Genomic DNA, 16,184 nt, shown 5'->3' on the forward strand with positions numbered 1-16,184 from the left:
CCCTCAGTAACAGAAGAAACAGAAACTTCCACACCACCCCAATCTCTTCCGGGGGGTCAGGGCTGTCTATGCCTCCTCGCCCCCACTATAAGAGTCCCTAGGGACTTCCCTGGTGGTGCGGTGGTTGAGAATCCGCCTGCCAATGCAGGGGACTCGGGTTCAAGCCCTGGTCCGGGAAGATCCCACATTCCGCGGAGCAACTAAGCCCCTGAGCCACAACTACTGAGCCTGCGCTCTAGAGCCCGAAAGCCACAACTATTGAGCCCACGTGCCACAACTACTGAAGCCCGCGCGCCTAGAGCTCAACAAGAGAAGCCACTGCAACGAGAAGCATGCGCACTGCAACAAAGAGTAGTCCCCACTCACCGCAACTAGAGAAAGCCCACAGGCAGCAACGAAGACCCAAAGCAGCCGGGGGGGAAAGAAAGAGTCCTTGAGTAGGGTGGAGATGCATCTGAGGGTGGCGGGTTCAAGGAGCAGTTGGAGTGCTCCCTCATCACCTGCTTTTACTGTGGTGGGGCTATAACTAGAGTTCCACTTCTTCAGGCTTTGAGTGCTTTCCCCCACCCTACTAATAAGCACGAGTGCTTGGAAGGGGGCCCACCTTATGCCAGCGAGCCAAACTGGGGCTTAGCTGACAACCCACTTACAGCTGGACTGGGGGATCAGGAAGCATAATGGGGCCAGAAGGGCAGGGAATAGAGAGCCCTGTCCCAGTTCCTACAGACCCAGCCCCTAGCCCGGGGGCATCATCAGAGGCTGACCCTGCACACTCCCGGATGCCGCTGGCCTACAGAGGGACTGATAACTAGACCCCATTCAGGACTGTGGGTCAGACTTCAGTGGCTGCAGAACCCAGGGCCTCAGGAGAGGCCAGAGCTCAGATGGTAGGACCATCCTCCCTCCCTCCCCTGCTGCCTCCGTCAAAACCCCCACTCGGCCCCTTCCCTGTGAACTGTGTGCCACAGTCTACGTTCAGGGCTTTGCTAGCATCCCCTCACTCCTTCCTTGCAACAATCCAACAGACAAAGGCCTGGTATTACTCCCTTTTTCTGATGTAAAAACCAAGACAGAATGGACCAGAATGTTCCCCCATTTACTGAAGGGGAGAGTTGGGACTAGAACTGAAATCAGGCTGCCTCCTGAGCTCACAATCCATAAACCCACTAACCCGAGAAGGTGTTCCTCCCCTGAGGAGTTTAAATGGGAGGGTCAAGAGATGTCCAGGGGGGAGGGACCCCCACCCTCGGAGGCTGGAGGAGCGCTCCAGTCCAGGTGCAAATCCCAGGCAGACGCTTTAGCTCCGAGACACTGCAGAGGGGTGCTGGGAGGCCCTACCGAGCCCGACATCCGCATTTTACAAGTAAACTGACTGAGGCGCAGAGAGGGGAAGTCAGGTGCTGAGGCCACACAGAAGAACAGACCTGAGGCCCAGGTCCCTCAAACCTGGTAAAGGGGTTGGGCCGCTGACCTTGGGGAGCCCTTCTGGGCCAAGACGGGAAGGACTCAGCAGAGGAATTCACCCCATCACTGCCCTGTGCCTGGCAGCCTGAGGAGAAGACTCCTACCTGTTCAGGGGAATGGGCTTTTCTGTTCTTTGCTCCCTCAGCCCTAAGTGCTTGACATGGAGCCATTCCCCTGATGCCCCTCTTGGGCCCTGTTCCTACCCAGGGGCCCTCTTCACCCTGTCCCCAGCCCAGGCTCCAGGTGTGGGGGCTGGAGGTCCTTGTTGCCATGGAAACTTCATGAGCCTCTATAGTGACTAAGAGGGGGGCTTGTACAGAGGGGGCTGAGAGAGGAAAATGGTTGCCAGGGAAACAGGCCTCCCTTGGGCCAACAACTTCCTGCAAAATCAGATTTTAGGAGATTTTACAGACCAAGGGGGAAAAGCCCCCTCCTGATAGGGATGGATTAATATTCTGTTTTCTCAGCCACCCAAATTCTAACTTCTCCATTTTTTTCCCTCTATTAAGGGGAGAGTGGGGCCTGGTGGTCAAGTGGGTGGGGCTGTGGGAGGTTACCCATCTACCCTGGAGGCCTCCCAAGTCATCTACTCCACCCAGCAGCTCCACTTCACAGGTGGAAAAACTGAGGTTCAGAGGGGGCCAAGGAATGCCCAGGTCACACGAGTGAGCCACAGCAGAGCCGGGACCAGATCTGGGGGACAGGAGTTCACGTTGTCTGTAGCAGCCCAGCCCCCTCCCACACTTGCTGCCCTAGTTTGCCCGAGAAATGCCAGCAAACACGACAAGCTTCCTGGAGGCCACCCCAAGCCGATTAGGGGCCCCTGGGGACTGGCCAGCCACAGGTCTTTGCCCTGGGACTCCCTGCTGCCTTCTGACGATCGATGGTCCCGTTCACCCCACCTGGCCAGGCCCAGCCCATGGTCTTGAGTTACTTAAGAGGCTGTTCCCTCTGGTCCTGGCAGGGCAGTAGATGGTGGCATGGAGAGAGTCGAAGGGATCTCAGAGTGACCATCCTCTCTGAGCCTCAGTTTTCCCATCTATAAAGTGGGGAGAGTTATAAACTGTGCTCCTCTCCACCCCAGACCTTGTGTAGGCCTGTCCTTCAGCCTGATCCCTCTCTTCATCTGACCAACTCTGGCTCATTTTGAAAGGCCAATGTTTCCTGAGTCCCTCAGCCACTACCCAGGTCAGGGGTCCTCTTGGGGCTCACCTGGACCAGGCCCAGGGAGGGACTGAGGTCCTGAGGGCAGGCAGCTGAGTGGCACGCTCCTTCCAACTTCCCACACTCAGAGAAACAACACCTCTGCCTGCTCAGGCCCCTGGGCCCCAAATTTACTGTCAACAATCATGTACTGCATGCCTGGAGCCAGACACAGCAAGAAGGAGACCAAGTGCCCTCCCTGAGACAATGAGCAAATCAACACATACAAAGTGACCACAAAGTTCCGAGGCAGGGAGGAGGGGCCCCACGTGCGCACGCTCAAGGTAGTCCTTCTAGAGGAAATGATCTCTCGGCTAAGCAGCAGCAATGGGAAGTCAGTGAAAGGGGGCAAAAGGCCAGGGGAAGACCACATGCAAAGACCCTGAGGTAGGAACGAACAGAAGAAGGTTCATGTGGCACGGCAAGGTGGGTTAGAATGAGAGGGAAGGTGAGGGGCCAGGTCTGGCCAGCTCCAGCAGCAGGGGGAGGTGGGATAGAGCATCTGCCCTTTCCAAGCCTCGTTCCAGCATCCCTCCTGGCACCACCGGGCACTCCAGCCTGGCCAAGCCCCAGCCTCCCCAGAATTGCCCTGTGACATTTCCAAGGAGGCTTTTGCACAAGAAAACATCTCATTCAGCCAGAGTTCTTTGGAAGCTGGCTGGTGTCCTAGCAACGAGATAGTGCTGGGCCTGGCTGCACCAGCCCGCCCTGCCCCCAGTGGCATCACCGTGTCTGCCCAGAGGCCCAGCTGTGGTCCCACAGGGTCCTGCCCCCTACCATACAATGGCCAGCAGGCCACAGAGCCACTCCCTGAAATTCTAGGTGAAAACTGCCCTCTCCGGAGAGGATGTGAGGGGAACGCTCACTCTGGAAACAGCATGTGGTACAGCAGGGCAGACAAGAGGGGCCGCTGGCTGACATACATGTAGATTGAGGAGTCCTCTATGCCCACAGCCCCAGGCTTCTCATCAGAAGGGTAGCACATTCTGAGAACAGACATGGGAGTCCACCTGCCCAGATGGAATTCAGGCTCCCTGTTTTGAACGTAACCTTGGACAAGTCATTGAGCCTCTGTTTCTTCACCTGTAATGGACATTGTCCCTTCTCTCCATCCCTCCATCTTGCCCACCATCACCCCAGCCAGTCCCCACTCAGCAGCCAGAGTGAGCCTTCAAAAATGCCAATAACACCCCATGTAGACCCACCCATTGCTTGCTGCACGGCTGGCTCCCCACCTCTCCAGCCACATCTCTCCCCATCCCGCCCATCTTTCATGGAGAGTTCATCACGCCCACCTTCTTTCAGTTCTTCCAACTACCCTGCTCCCTCTGCCTCCCAGACTTTGCACAGGCTATTCTCTCTGCCCTGAACTCTACCTGCCACATCACCACCTCAAGTCACTCTGCGAACTCCTACTCTCCTTTACCCTCTTGGCTTAGACCTGACCTCCTCCAGGAAGCCTTCCTGATACCCCCAGGCCAGGTTGGGGCCCTCCTCTAGGGACTGCTGCCCCGTTCAGCACTGATGACACTGCCTGTCTTTAGGGCTGCCAGACAGTATACAGGATGCCCAGTTAAATTTGAATTTCAGATAAATAATGGATAATTTTTTAGTTTAAGTATGTCCCAGGCAATATTTAGGACATACTTAAACAACTTGTTTATATGAAATTCAAACTTAACTGGGTATCCTGTATTTTTATTTGCTAAATCTAGCATCTTCCCCACCTGACTGGGGTACCAGGGGACAGATATCATAACTTATTCCTTGTTCTAGCCCCACTGCCTGCACGAGGTTCAGGCTGAGAAATGCGTGTGGGTTTGGGGTAAACGCAGAGAAGGCAGGGCAGCTGGGCCATAGCCCAACCTTTCCAAAGCAGATCCCAGAGAGGCCATACATGCAAATCCCATCTCAGCCAAAAGGAAAACAGTCTGGCTTCACTTACCTTCCAGTCTGGGGGTAACTGCGCCCCAAAGCCAAGAGCTGGAAACATCTTATCACTAATCAGAGAAAGGAGAAAAAAATACTATGAGACAACCAGACGGGGCCTCATCTACCCACGCTCACCCTCCCAACCCCCTACCCAGGGCTGGGCCCACTCTGCCTTGCATACCTCCACAGACAAAAAGAAAAAGCTCACCACCTCTAGAAAAAGCTCTGTTTGAATGATCTATTGAGCCCAAACCCACTTCTGGGTATCTGGTGAATAAAAGGCTTGACACCTATGGCAGACATTGCTAATCAACCACAGCACTCCTAACCATGGGCCTGAGTACAGCTTCTAGATCCTTCTCAAACGGGGACCTTGGCAATCACTAAACCACAGTCATGATGCAAGTGAAATGTACTGGCTGTTTCTTGACGTCCCTTTTATGGCTGGGAAAAATTCTAAAATGAGAACACTGGCTTGGCGTTCAAGACCCTTCATCATCTAGCCCAAGAGCCTAGTCTCATTTTCTACCTGCCCTCCCTCATTCCCCACTCCCCCAGCCCTGGCCACTGGCTACTCACTGTTCCCCAAACACACAGGGCATCTTCACGCTCCAACTTCAATCCTACTGCACCCCTTCTTGAACTACCTCTCCCAATCTGTTCCCTGTGGCAAACTCCTACTCATCCTCTAAGGCCCAATTCAAATGGCCCATTCTCTGTGGGTTTCCCTGAGACCCCAGGATGCCTCTCTCTTTGGTGCTCCCATAGCTCCTGTCTCACATGTAAACTGGTCTCTTGGAACCCCACTGATTTCTTCCCTATCTTCCTCCTCGAATGGGATCTCCCTGAGGGCAGGGACTGTATCTCATTTGTTCATTCATTCAACATGTATTTATTGAAGAATCCTCTGGCTGCTGTGTGGAGGACAAACTGTCAGGGACTAGGGCAGAAGCAGGAAGACCAGTGAGAAGGTTACTGAACCGCTCTGGGCAGGAGGTGATGGTGGCTCAAACAGGCTGGTAGCAGTAGGGGTGGGAGAAGAGGCTGGATTCAAGCATATTTTGAAAGGATTTCCTGAAGGAATGATGGGGGAGATGAGGGAAAGAAAGGAAGTGAAGGGTTTTCAGTGAGTGGTAGTGCCTCTCCCTGAGATGGGGAAGAGGGTAAGAGGGGTAGGGGTGGAGCAAGTGTCCAGTAACGCCTGAATGCCCATGAGAAGGCTCAGCAAAGGGGCTGAGTGGGTAGCTGCATACAAGGGTCTCTGGAGCAGCAACAGCAGGCTCCTCCACCCGACCACGCAGGTGGGGACTTCCACCTCCCCTGCTCTGCATGCTGTACCTCTCAATGTGGCCTGGGGTCACAGCCACCCCTTAGGCCCTGAGCCCCCCTGGGAGTCAGAAGCTGCACCTTAGGCTGCCTCTCTCAAGGAGGCTGAAGTGCACACAGGATTCCTGAGCCTGCTCTTGTTCCTACCAAATTTGTGGGACCTGCTCCTTTCTCCCCTGCTCCCCATGTGTCCTCCTGGTCATTCCACACTCTGATCTGGAGGTCCAAACAAGCATCATCTGTGACAATGACATCACAACCCTCATGTGACTTCTGGATCCTCCAAGGCCCTCTTGACTTTGCATCTGGCCCAGCCTGTTGGTGGCCACACCCTCTACACAGCTTTCCCTGACTCTCCACTGTCCCCACCCCACCCCACCCAAAGATCTCCAGGAAGCGTGGTCATGGGAAGAGGATCCACACATGCTGGCTGCTCCTCTGAAGTTCCCAACAGGAGTGAGACTGTTAGACCATTAGGTGGCGGGTACAGGAATCAAAATGTCTGAGTTCCAGTTCCTTGATCTGGGTGACTTTGGATAAATTCTCTATCTACATCCTAGGCCTGTTTTCCCCCAGCTCTAACAGTGGAGGTTGCAGCAATAGCAAACAAATTTCATTTTCTATCCTGACTCATTTTCTTACTCGGTGTACTGTGTGGAGAAGGATCTCAGTATGGATCTGGGCTCAGTAAGTCAGAGATCAGCAGTTGATTAGCAATGTCTGCCACAGGTATGCACAGGTAACTGCATGCATGTCCTATGCTACTCATTCCTAGGTTTGATGATCTCTGGGTCCCTTCTCGCTTTGAAAAGCTGAACTTCCCAGGATGGATGGAGCCCAAGCTGACTAGTCAGAGTCCCTCCCCAAGCTTACCTGTCATAGTCCTGAATGATCTGCCCAACAGCCCAGATGGCTGACAAATATTCATTGGTGCCCATGGGGTTGATATAGTGCAAAGAGGAAGGGTCGAGGGGATTTCCATTGGAGGCTGTGAAGTCTATCCCAACCTGCAGAGTGGGGGAAAAGGCCACCCAGTGTGGTCAGAGACTCCAGCTCCCTATCTCACCTCCAGGGAACAGACAGGCTGATGGGACACAGGAAGCCCACTTCATCTCCCAGCCCTGACCCACCCTTCCAAAAGATGGTCCAAAACCTGGAAACTGTCTGACTGTATTACTCCTCTGGCTCTAATGCCGTCTGTGGCTCCCTGTTGCCCAAGCATAGTCTATTGCCCAGATGTGACACAAAGCCAACTTACAGCCCCAAATTCCTTTCCCCCCCTCACTGTCCCAACCCACACACTCATCTACTCCCATTTCGAGGCCTTTTTTCACTCTCTGCAGGGGAGGGGGGCTGTGGTGACCAGTGGGGTTACAGGTCAACAAGGCCAATCCTCTGCACCTCCTTATAGTCCTGCAGATGACTTCCAGCCCCCATGGGATCAGAAGCAGTGATAGAGAGCAGGGAGGCTAGGTGGGAGGTGGGCAGAGTATGGGACCCTGGCAGGAGTTCTCCTCTGGGCTTGAGGCCCCCCTTCGGGTGAGGAACGGGAGAAGTCTATGGGGCATACACTCCAGGCCACCGGCAGAGTGACAATTCATTCTTCCAATGAGCATATACTGAGCAGGTGCTATGTGCCGGGCACTGAGTGATACACCGAGGGTGGAGGGAAAAAAAAAAAACAGTGGCCCCGCACTCAGGACACTCACAGTCACTAGTTGCTAGTGGGACAGGGACAAGTGAAAAATACTTAAGAAAATTCAGAGTGGCGAGTGCCCTGAAGATAATAAAACAGGAGAAGTGACGAGGAACAGGAGGCATCAGGGGGAGGTGACCTCTGTGTCACAGCCTGCAGGATGGCAGGGCAGCAGCCGAGAAGGTTCTGGGAAAGAGCATTCCAGGCAGTGGGAACAGCAAATGCAAAGCCCCAAGACAGAGCAGAGCTTAGTGTTGGGGGAGGATCAGTGTGGACGGAGCTGAGTGAGCAAGGACGAGGGCATAGCAGATGAGGCAGGAAGGGAAGTGGGGAGGAATTTGGCTTTTTTTCCTTCTGAGGAAGTGTAACCAGTGACATTCTGAGGGCTGGGCAGCCAGACCCTGACCTGCAGCTAAGCCCTGACTCAGGCCCATCCACCTATACCCTCTCCTCTGGCCAGACACACCCCTTGCCCTGGGGAGGATCCTTCCTGAAGTTTATCCCAAGTCCCTCCTGCTGCAATCATGGCCCAAGCCCTTAGGGAGGATCCTCACTGGGGTGGGCTGGGATGGGGGAGAGCCTTACAGTGAACATGAGCTGGCAGCCTCCCAGGATGTAGTCCAGGAAGGAGTAGTCCCGGTTTATCTGGAAGAAATCAGAGGGGTGAGTGGGCCCCTGCCCTGTACCTGAGGGCTCGCCTTCACTTGGCCACACTCCACAGATGACCTTTGGGGAGTTGTTGCTCTGTGCCCTGACAGGGGTCAAGGAGGCGGAAAAAGGCAGATGGACCTGATCTGATTACAACAAAACCCAAATCCCTCTATAACAAAGCACTCAGAGCAATGGTTACCAGTAGGTGGGACACACACACACACACGCATGATGAGTCCAGGCAGTGTCTCTCTCACACACACACACGCATGATGAGTCCAGGCAGTGTCTCTCTCTCTCTCTCTCTCACACACACACACACACGCATGATGAGTCCAGGCAGTGTCTCTCTCACACACACACACACACGATGAGTCCAGGCAGTGTCTCACACACACACGCATGATGAGTCCAGGCAGTGTCTCTCTCTCACACACACACACACACACACACACACACGCATGAGTCCAGGCAGTGTCTCTCACACACACACACACACACACACACACACGATGAGTCCAGGCAGTGTCTCTCTCTCACACACACACACACACACACACACACACACACGCGTGATGAGTCCAGGCAGTGTCCCAGGGCCCAGTGTAGCCCTTACCAACCTCAACTTTGAACAGAGAGATGCCAGGCCTCTGGCTCAAGGCCTTCTGCTGTAAATTAATAATTAATAAAGCTGCTGAAACATGGTTTGTTTGGATGGTCTTTGCCTCCTTTTGGCAAAGGATACTGGCCTTCCAATTTTGGTGGCGTTAGAAAGGTTCCTTTCAAAATAAATGTATTTAAGTAAAAAAAAGACACCAAAATGGGGGGAGGAGGGGCTGAATACAAAACATAATAAGGCAGGTGGAAAAAATCATGAAGAGGGATGTGAATGACCCAAGTTTCAGAAATAAGGACCCGAAATCATGATGCTGCAACCTGCCAGCTTAACTTCTACAGGGCACTGCTACGTTGTGACCTCACTGAATGCTCACGTAAATCCTAGTCTCCAGACAAGGAAACTGAGGCCTGGGGTTGGCCAGCTGGTAGAGAGAGTGCCAGGACTTGGAACCTTCAGGCCCAGCATCCAGGGTCCTTGCTGCTCTGGCCTGGGCTGCCTTCCTTAACGTTCTACCTGATTCCAGCAGATACGTGGCCACCAGATATCCAGGGGGGCCTGGCCCCTGACCTCAGCCTGGCCACTGCCGGTGCAAACTTCATTGTCTTTGTGGACTTCAGTGGCCCCAGTTACACCACGGGCCAGTAACCTCAGCCCTCACTAGTGTCACTGCCAGAGCACAGGTCACCCTGGCCTGATATCCTCTGCCCCTCTGATGCTGAACATGCAATGGGCAAGCCTGGGAAGCAGTAACTCCCTATAGTTACGCTCCAACAAGGAAACCCTGGAAGGTCATCGCATGCCCTCCTTGACTTCCACAAAGGAATGTGAAATGAGACTAACACTTTACATGCTTATCTTGTTAACCTTCCCATTCTATAGATGAGGAGACTGAGGCCCAGAGAGGTTAAGCTCAGGTCACAGTGCCAGGACATGGCAGAACCAGGATTTGAACCCAGGCCTTGCCGGCTCCAAACCCAACGCTCTGTCTCTTGTGCAGCGATATACCTCTGTGTGACCCCCAAACCGGGACTGTGCCCCATGCCCACCCATGCTGGCTCACCTTGCAGGAACGCAGGATAATGATGCCCGAGTTTTTATAGTTCTTCTTCTTCTTCTGCTTCTTGGGGTTGATACACTCAAACTCCCGCTGGGCAACACAGAAGAAAGAGGAGCTCAGCTTGGGGCTTCTGTGGGGACTGACCCTCTCCTGGGCCCCAGAATCTACTCCACAGGGGCAGCATGCCTCCTTCAGGAAGCCCCCCACCCCAGAAATGTTTCCTGCCACCTTAGGCTCATGCCAAGCTATATCTGCCCAAGGTCAGAAGATGTGCATCTGCCCTCCATCCCCAGACAACTCATCCATGTCATGTCCACTCATGCACCCAGAACTGTTGCCCAGAGCCTGGCTTCTCAGAGTTAAATAGACAGCTCCCCCAAGTACTCACTATGCACTAGGTACTTTACCTGTTTAATCTCATTTAATTCCCACTCTACTCTTCTGCCTCCACTTGACAGATGGGGAAACTGAGGCTCAGAGAGATTAAATGTCTTGCTCAAGGTCATAAGGCAGAGAGGTGGGATCTGGGCCCCAGTCTGCCTGATTCAAAAACCTGTGCCCCTTCCCCATCCCCTGCCGAGGTCCTGGGGTCACGCACATGTGCACATCTTACCGGGATGCCGTCACGAGCCTCACACATCTGTGACACCGAGGTCTGGAACTCACCGATGAAGTCATGGCCCCCGTCGTTGTCATAGTCATAACACATAACCTGGAGTGGGTCCAGCGAGTCACCCCAGAGCTGCCCCACAGGAGGCACTTGCCAGCTCCTCTCAGCTCCCTGAGCAAATCCCATGCCTTTTTTGGGGGGTGGTACCTCCCTCTCCCCTCCAGATCTGACTAGCTGGCTTGGGATGATGCCGGTAGCTCCTGAACCGCCTCCTGCAGGAAGCCTTCCATGATTGCCGGGGAAAGGAGAAAGGGTGCCCGCTCTAATAATGGAGGCCATTCCCTCTGGAGCAGGAAGCTGCACACCTCACACACCTGACACTGGGCTGCTAATCTATCTTGGGTGGTGGCCCACCTGGCCTCATGGGCCATGGTCTGGAGTCCTCCCTAGACTGCTATTTTTTTCCTGAGATGGGCACAAAAAGTCCCAGCTTGATATGCTCTCTAACTTAGCTGCCATGACACTCCTAGAAGGAAGGCAGGAATTGTTGTACCCATTGTACTGATGGGTAAACTGAGGCCTTGAGTGGGAAGCACTTGCCCAAAGTCTCACAGTAGCAGTAGTAGACCCAGAACTAGACCCCAAGTTTCCTGGTGCCCTGCCTGGGGATCCCTACATGGTCTCAGGGCCTCGCCCCACCTCGTCTGCTCTCAGACACGGCCCCTGAGGACTTAGGGCTTTCAGAGACTAGTAATCATCACCTTCATCACAGCAACAACACTTGGCTGTTTCCAAGGTGATTCTGCATTCATTATCCTAGCTAGCAGCACACAGCCCTCCAGAAAAAAAGAGCAGTCACTCTGTTCCCATTTGAGACAAGGGAATCACAGAGCTGAGGGCCCTGCCCAGATCACTCAGAGGGTCAGGCAGACCTGGGACAAGGACTCAGGTCTCCTGCCCCTCCCCCCACAAGGGTTCTTTTTCCAGAGCTTTGCCAAGGCACCCCCAGGAAGCCTCAGGTAACCAGGAGGCCAGAGCTGGTAGGGTGGGCAGCAGGGTTCCCATAGCCCCCCTCACCTGAATGGGCTTCTCCACGTCCCCATCACACAGGGACACCAATGGCACAGTGAATGGCTTCCACACGGGGTCCAGAGTGTACTTGATCACCTGCAGGACAGTGAGAGGCAAGGGTGAACTCAGGCCCAGGGCCAGTACAGCTCTGGGGTGGGGCCAGCCCAATGGGACAGGGAGTGGCAAGGTGGAGAGACCCACAGCCATGCCTCTGGGGATGGAAGTGAGCATCCCTGTGATGGGGAGGGAACAAGTCCTTTAGGGGCCAGTTTGGGTTTTCCTGCGTACCGCAGGGCTGTGACTGCCTAGCCCCGTCCTGAGCTGTTGGGTGTGGCTGGACTACAGACCCACTGGCTCAGAGACCCCTGGAGCCCCACACACCCACCTCAGTCCTGTGGACCAGCATCCACTTGCCATCACCTCCTGGTTTATAAAACTCGAGAAATGGGTCTGACTTCCCAAAGAGGTCCTGGAGGAAGCGGGAGGATGTGGGTGAGGAAGGCATAATTCCACCGGATTCAGATGGGGTGGGGGTGTGGCCCCACTGCCTCCCACACCTGGCGTCAGGAGTGAGGGCTGTGGGCAGAGCCAGCCTGGCCCCTCTCCCCTCAGCCTCTGCAGGGCTCAGCAGACGCCCAGGGCAGTTGCAGCCCCCTGGGACCAAGCAGCAGCCCCGGGAGAAACTGCCCCATCCTGGGGTTACCAGAGCTTGGGCTCAGAGACCCTAAGACCTGGAGCCTGTAGACGTTACAATTCCAGCATCTTCAGTGGGGCAGGACGTCAAGAGGGAGATTGTTCCCAGGGCAGAGGGAGGCACCCAGCAGGATGGGATTTTAATTCATTTTAGTGGGATTCTGGAAAACTGAAACTATCCTAGCAGAAGAGTCCTTTAAAACTCCATTTATTTAAGCAAACATGGACTCTAAAGAGGCTATATTCAAGAGGGGGAGACATAAAATAAATGAGTAAGTAATACACATGAGGCAGCAATTAGTGTTAAGGAGACAAATAAAGGAGGAGGGGGCGGGATATCAGGGACCACTGCAATTTCAGGGAAGGCCTCACTAGGAGGTGACATGGAGGTGAGAGAGGGGCCTGTCATGAGAATATTCAGGGTAAAGAACATCCCAGGCAGAAAAGACAGCAAGTGCAAAGGTCCTGAGGCAGGACGGTGCCTGGTTTAATCCTAGGACAATGAAGAGGCTGATTTGGCTAAAACAGAATGAAAGTAGGGAATGCAGAAGGGGTGAGGTCAGGGAGTCGGGGGGAGCTGAGGACACATCAGGTGGGGTCCTGTAGGTTACTGTAAGGACCCTAGCATTTACACTACGTGGGATGGGGAGCCCCAACGAGTGGGTTTCCAGCCATGTCTTGAATATCTCTAAGTGATAGGAAACTCACTACCTCAGTGGTGAAGCAGTCCTAATTTGGGGTGGCAGGAGGGCCGTGTGCTATGGACTTGTCCCTGGAGGGGCAATGAAGGTGGTGGCCAGAACCCCCAGGCCACACAACCCCAGGGCTGGGGGAGGGTTCCTGCTCCTTGATGGAAAGCCCCCTCCCTTGCCTGCCTCACCTTCTTGTCCAGCTTCCTGCCCACCAGGCTCAGCGTGATGACCCGATTGTCTGAAAGCTCCTGGGCAGCAATCTGTAAGGCCAGAGGAACGTCGGGGGTCGGGGTCTGTCCTGAGACTCCCTCTGGCCTCCGTTCAGGCAGGCTGGACACAGGTTGCCCCAGGAGTCAATTCTCCAGGGCTAGGAGGGGAGTGGTGGGGAAGAGTAGTGCCAGGTGACCTGGGACGAGTCTCTCGTCTTCCTCAAACCTCAGTTTCCATCTTCTGGAAGATGGGGGTAATAACCCTTCTGAATATGAGGAATCAGAAAGTGACCCCAATGTGGCTCAAGAGATGGGCCATGAGATGGTGTGGGGGGGGGGGGGATGAAGCAGGGACCAAACATGGAGGGTGGTCTTGAGCCCTAGAGAGAGGCTCTGGGCCAGCGAGCAGCCTGACAGACCCTCTCATGTCCCCACTGCAGATCCAGGGAGCACACACAACCACCTCAAAACACCAAGGTGTCGGAAATTCTAACAACTGCACTGTGCAGCCAGGGAAACTGAGGCCCAGGGCAGGCAAGGGACCACCCGAGCTCTTCTCTGCTGTCTCATCAGCTCACACCACTCATCTATCCTCCATGCCCTCCCCATCAGCCATGGCCCTCTGCCCCAGGCCAGCCAGTGATGCACCACCTGGGTGACCTCGAGGCTGCCATCTACCCTCCCTGGGCCTCTTCCTCTCACCTCCCCAGAGTGGCAGGGAAGGCCCTCTGGCCAACAGCAACCCAAGTGGGCAGGGCTCTCCCTCGGCTAGGACTTCCTCTGCTCCCACACCTCTGGGATGGCCTCACCTAACGAACTATTTGACCCTGAGAACCACAGACAGAGGCCAGGCTAGAGGCCCCTTCTCCCCTTCCCCTTCCCCCCCTCCAGCTGAGACCTGCTCAACAACCCCATAGGGTAGGCCCTATTACTGCCCCCATTTCACAGGAGGACAGAACCCAGGTCTGGAGGCGAACTGCTGGAAATGCTGGAGGTTGGCATACCCACTGGGTTGGGTCCTTCTGGGCTGGCTTCCACGTGGAGGACAGCTGGCTTGTGAAGGCATTTAGATGGGGAGGTTTTAAACCCCAAGAGATGGGGGAGGCTGGGAGGGGACATTCCAGGTGGCAGGAACAGTGGATGAGGGCCTGGGGTAAGTGCAGGGTATGCTAAGAATTCAGTTTGCCTTGAACACAGGCCATGGACATGAACGGGGTAAAAAACAGCTGCGACTGCTGGGTCCCTCCCAGCCTGGAATGCATGGCTCCACAGGCAGTGGGAAGCCAGGAAGGCTCCAGGGCAGGGGAGTAAAGCCTGTGAACACACACAGGTACAGCCCTCCTCCCTCCAGAACCCCTGGCGTCACACAACCTCACTAGCTGAACCGCCCAAGGGCACTTCCTCTCTGGGATTCAGTTCCCTCATCTGTAAAACCAGGTTTCCCCGCCTTCCGGAATTCTAATGACCGAAGAGCTCAGCCGCTCGAAGGGCCTGCGCATCGCAAGAATCACTGCGCTTCACAGGGATCACTGCGCATCGCAGGTATCATTGCGCATTGCAGCCACAAGCAGAGTTCCGGTGGGCAAGGCTCTGAAACGCCTGAAAGTCGCCCAAGAGGCCAGTGCCGGAAGTGGATGCAGGGAGGGCTCTGGAGGCCTCCAGGGAGGAGGAGTAGCGCCCCTGCCTGGGGAGCCACCGTGGGCACCCCTGGCAGTGCCCCCCACTCCCTGGTTTGGCAGCCCCAACACATCATATGTGGAGCCAGGAGCCCGTTGCTAAGAGACCTGTTGCTAAGTTGTAAGTTGGGCCTTTTTACTCCAAACAAAGCTGGTGATTATCTGCCAGTGAAGTGGCCCATTGATGGGGGAGGGCAGTGGGCAGTGTGTGGGGGGCCTGCAGAGAGCAGAGAGCGGGGAGCGGGGCTGGTACCGTAATCAAGCCCTTCCCCGCAGGCTTGTCATTCATCAGCAGCAGAGGCTGAGTGATCTTCTTGCTGGAGACGATCTGGAGGGAGAGAGGAGAGGCACTCACTCTGAGGGCTGGGGAAGAGACCCAGGGAGGAAAAAATCCTCAACAGGCACTGCTCACAGCACGATGCTCCATGCCAGGCGCTGGCTAAACCTCCCCCTGCGTGATCCCCGCCATGGGAGGCAGACAGCAACCACTGCTAACCCCACCGGGCAGCTGAGGAAACTGAGGCCCAGAGAGGTTAAGACACTTGCCCGAGGTCCCACAGCTGGGACAGAATCCCAGCAGTCGGATTCTGCTGACCTGGATGTCCCCAGGAAAAGGCTCTTGTAAGGCTCACTTTCTGGAGACTGCTGAAGGGAGGTTAGCCACGTAACTGCCTCCCCCAGAGTCATCCAGAGACCCCCACCCTCCCTCAGGGAGTGATCCCTGATGGAGAGGATCAAACCCTGACTCCTCCTATGTACTTTCATTGCTTTGAATAGCGAATACATTCACACAGAGTTCAAGGACCAATACATATAAAGGACAAGTGGAACACATTGTAAGTCTCCCTCCCACCCGTCTCTGTACACCCCATTCCCACACCCTCCCTGTGCCACCACAGTTCTGTTTCTTGGGGAAAAGGCCAGTGTTTCTTTGTGCCAATGTGAGCATGTTCCTAGTCTCCCTGTGCTACTTTTTCTCCCTAGGTCCACTCTCTGCCCTTCTCCACCTTCTCTATGCCACTGCGGACTGCATCACCTGGCTCCCCTGTCTTACAGCTTGTTGGGGTCCAGCCAACGGGGGTGCCAGCAGGAGCTAGGAGAGCAGGAGGGGAGAAGGGCTGGGCGGAGCCTTGGCGGAAGCTTTCTTGCTCATCATCGGCCTCGGCTCCAGTCCAGAGGCCTCCCCGTGGTGGCCACAGCTCTCCCCAGGACCTGGCAACACCACTTCCTGCCCCGCCCCTCCCTCCAGGCTAGGGGTGGCTGGGCTTCTGACAGGTGTCAGCCC

The 16,184-nt window shown here is 55.1% G+C and overlaps 1 protein-coding gene across 1 annotated transcript in view; it reads right to left on the bottom strand.

Annotated features, from left to right (window-relative positions):
- CPNE2 (copine 2) overlaps nt 1-16,184 on the bottom strand; it is a 53,136-nt gene that overhangs the window by 12,342 nt on the left and 24,610 nt on the right. Inside the window, exons 4-12 of the mRNA XM_079908760.1 lie at nt 15,153-15,227; nt 13,203-13,274; nt 12,015-12,098; nt 11,636-11,725; nt 10,562-10,660; nt 9,952-10,038; nt 8,207-8,266; nt 6,799-6,932; nt 4,613-4,667 (exon numbers count right to left, since the gene is read on the bottom strand). Of these exons, the coding sequence (XP_079764886.1) occupies nt 4,613-4,667; nt 6,799-6,932; nt 8,207-8,266; nt 9,952-10,038; nt 10,562-10,660; nt 11,636-11,725; nt 12,015-12,098; nt 13,203-13,274; nt 15,153-15,227 (756 nt within the window). The remainder of the gene's footprint in view (nt 1-4,612; nt 4,668-6,798; nt 6,933-8,206; nt 8,267-9,951; nt 10,039-10,561; nt 10,661-11,635; nt 11,726-12,014; nt 12,099-13,202; nt 13,275-15,152; nt 15,228-16,184) is intronic.

The sequence above is a fragment of the Stenella coeruleoalba genome, assembly GCF_951394435.1.
Source record: "Stenella coeruleoalba genome assembly, chromosome: 20".
NCBI classification, from domain to species: domain Eukaryota; kingdom Metazoa; phylum Chordata; class Mammalia; order Artiodactyla; family Delphinidae; genus Stenella; species Stenella coeruleoalba.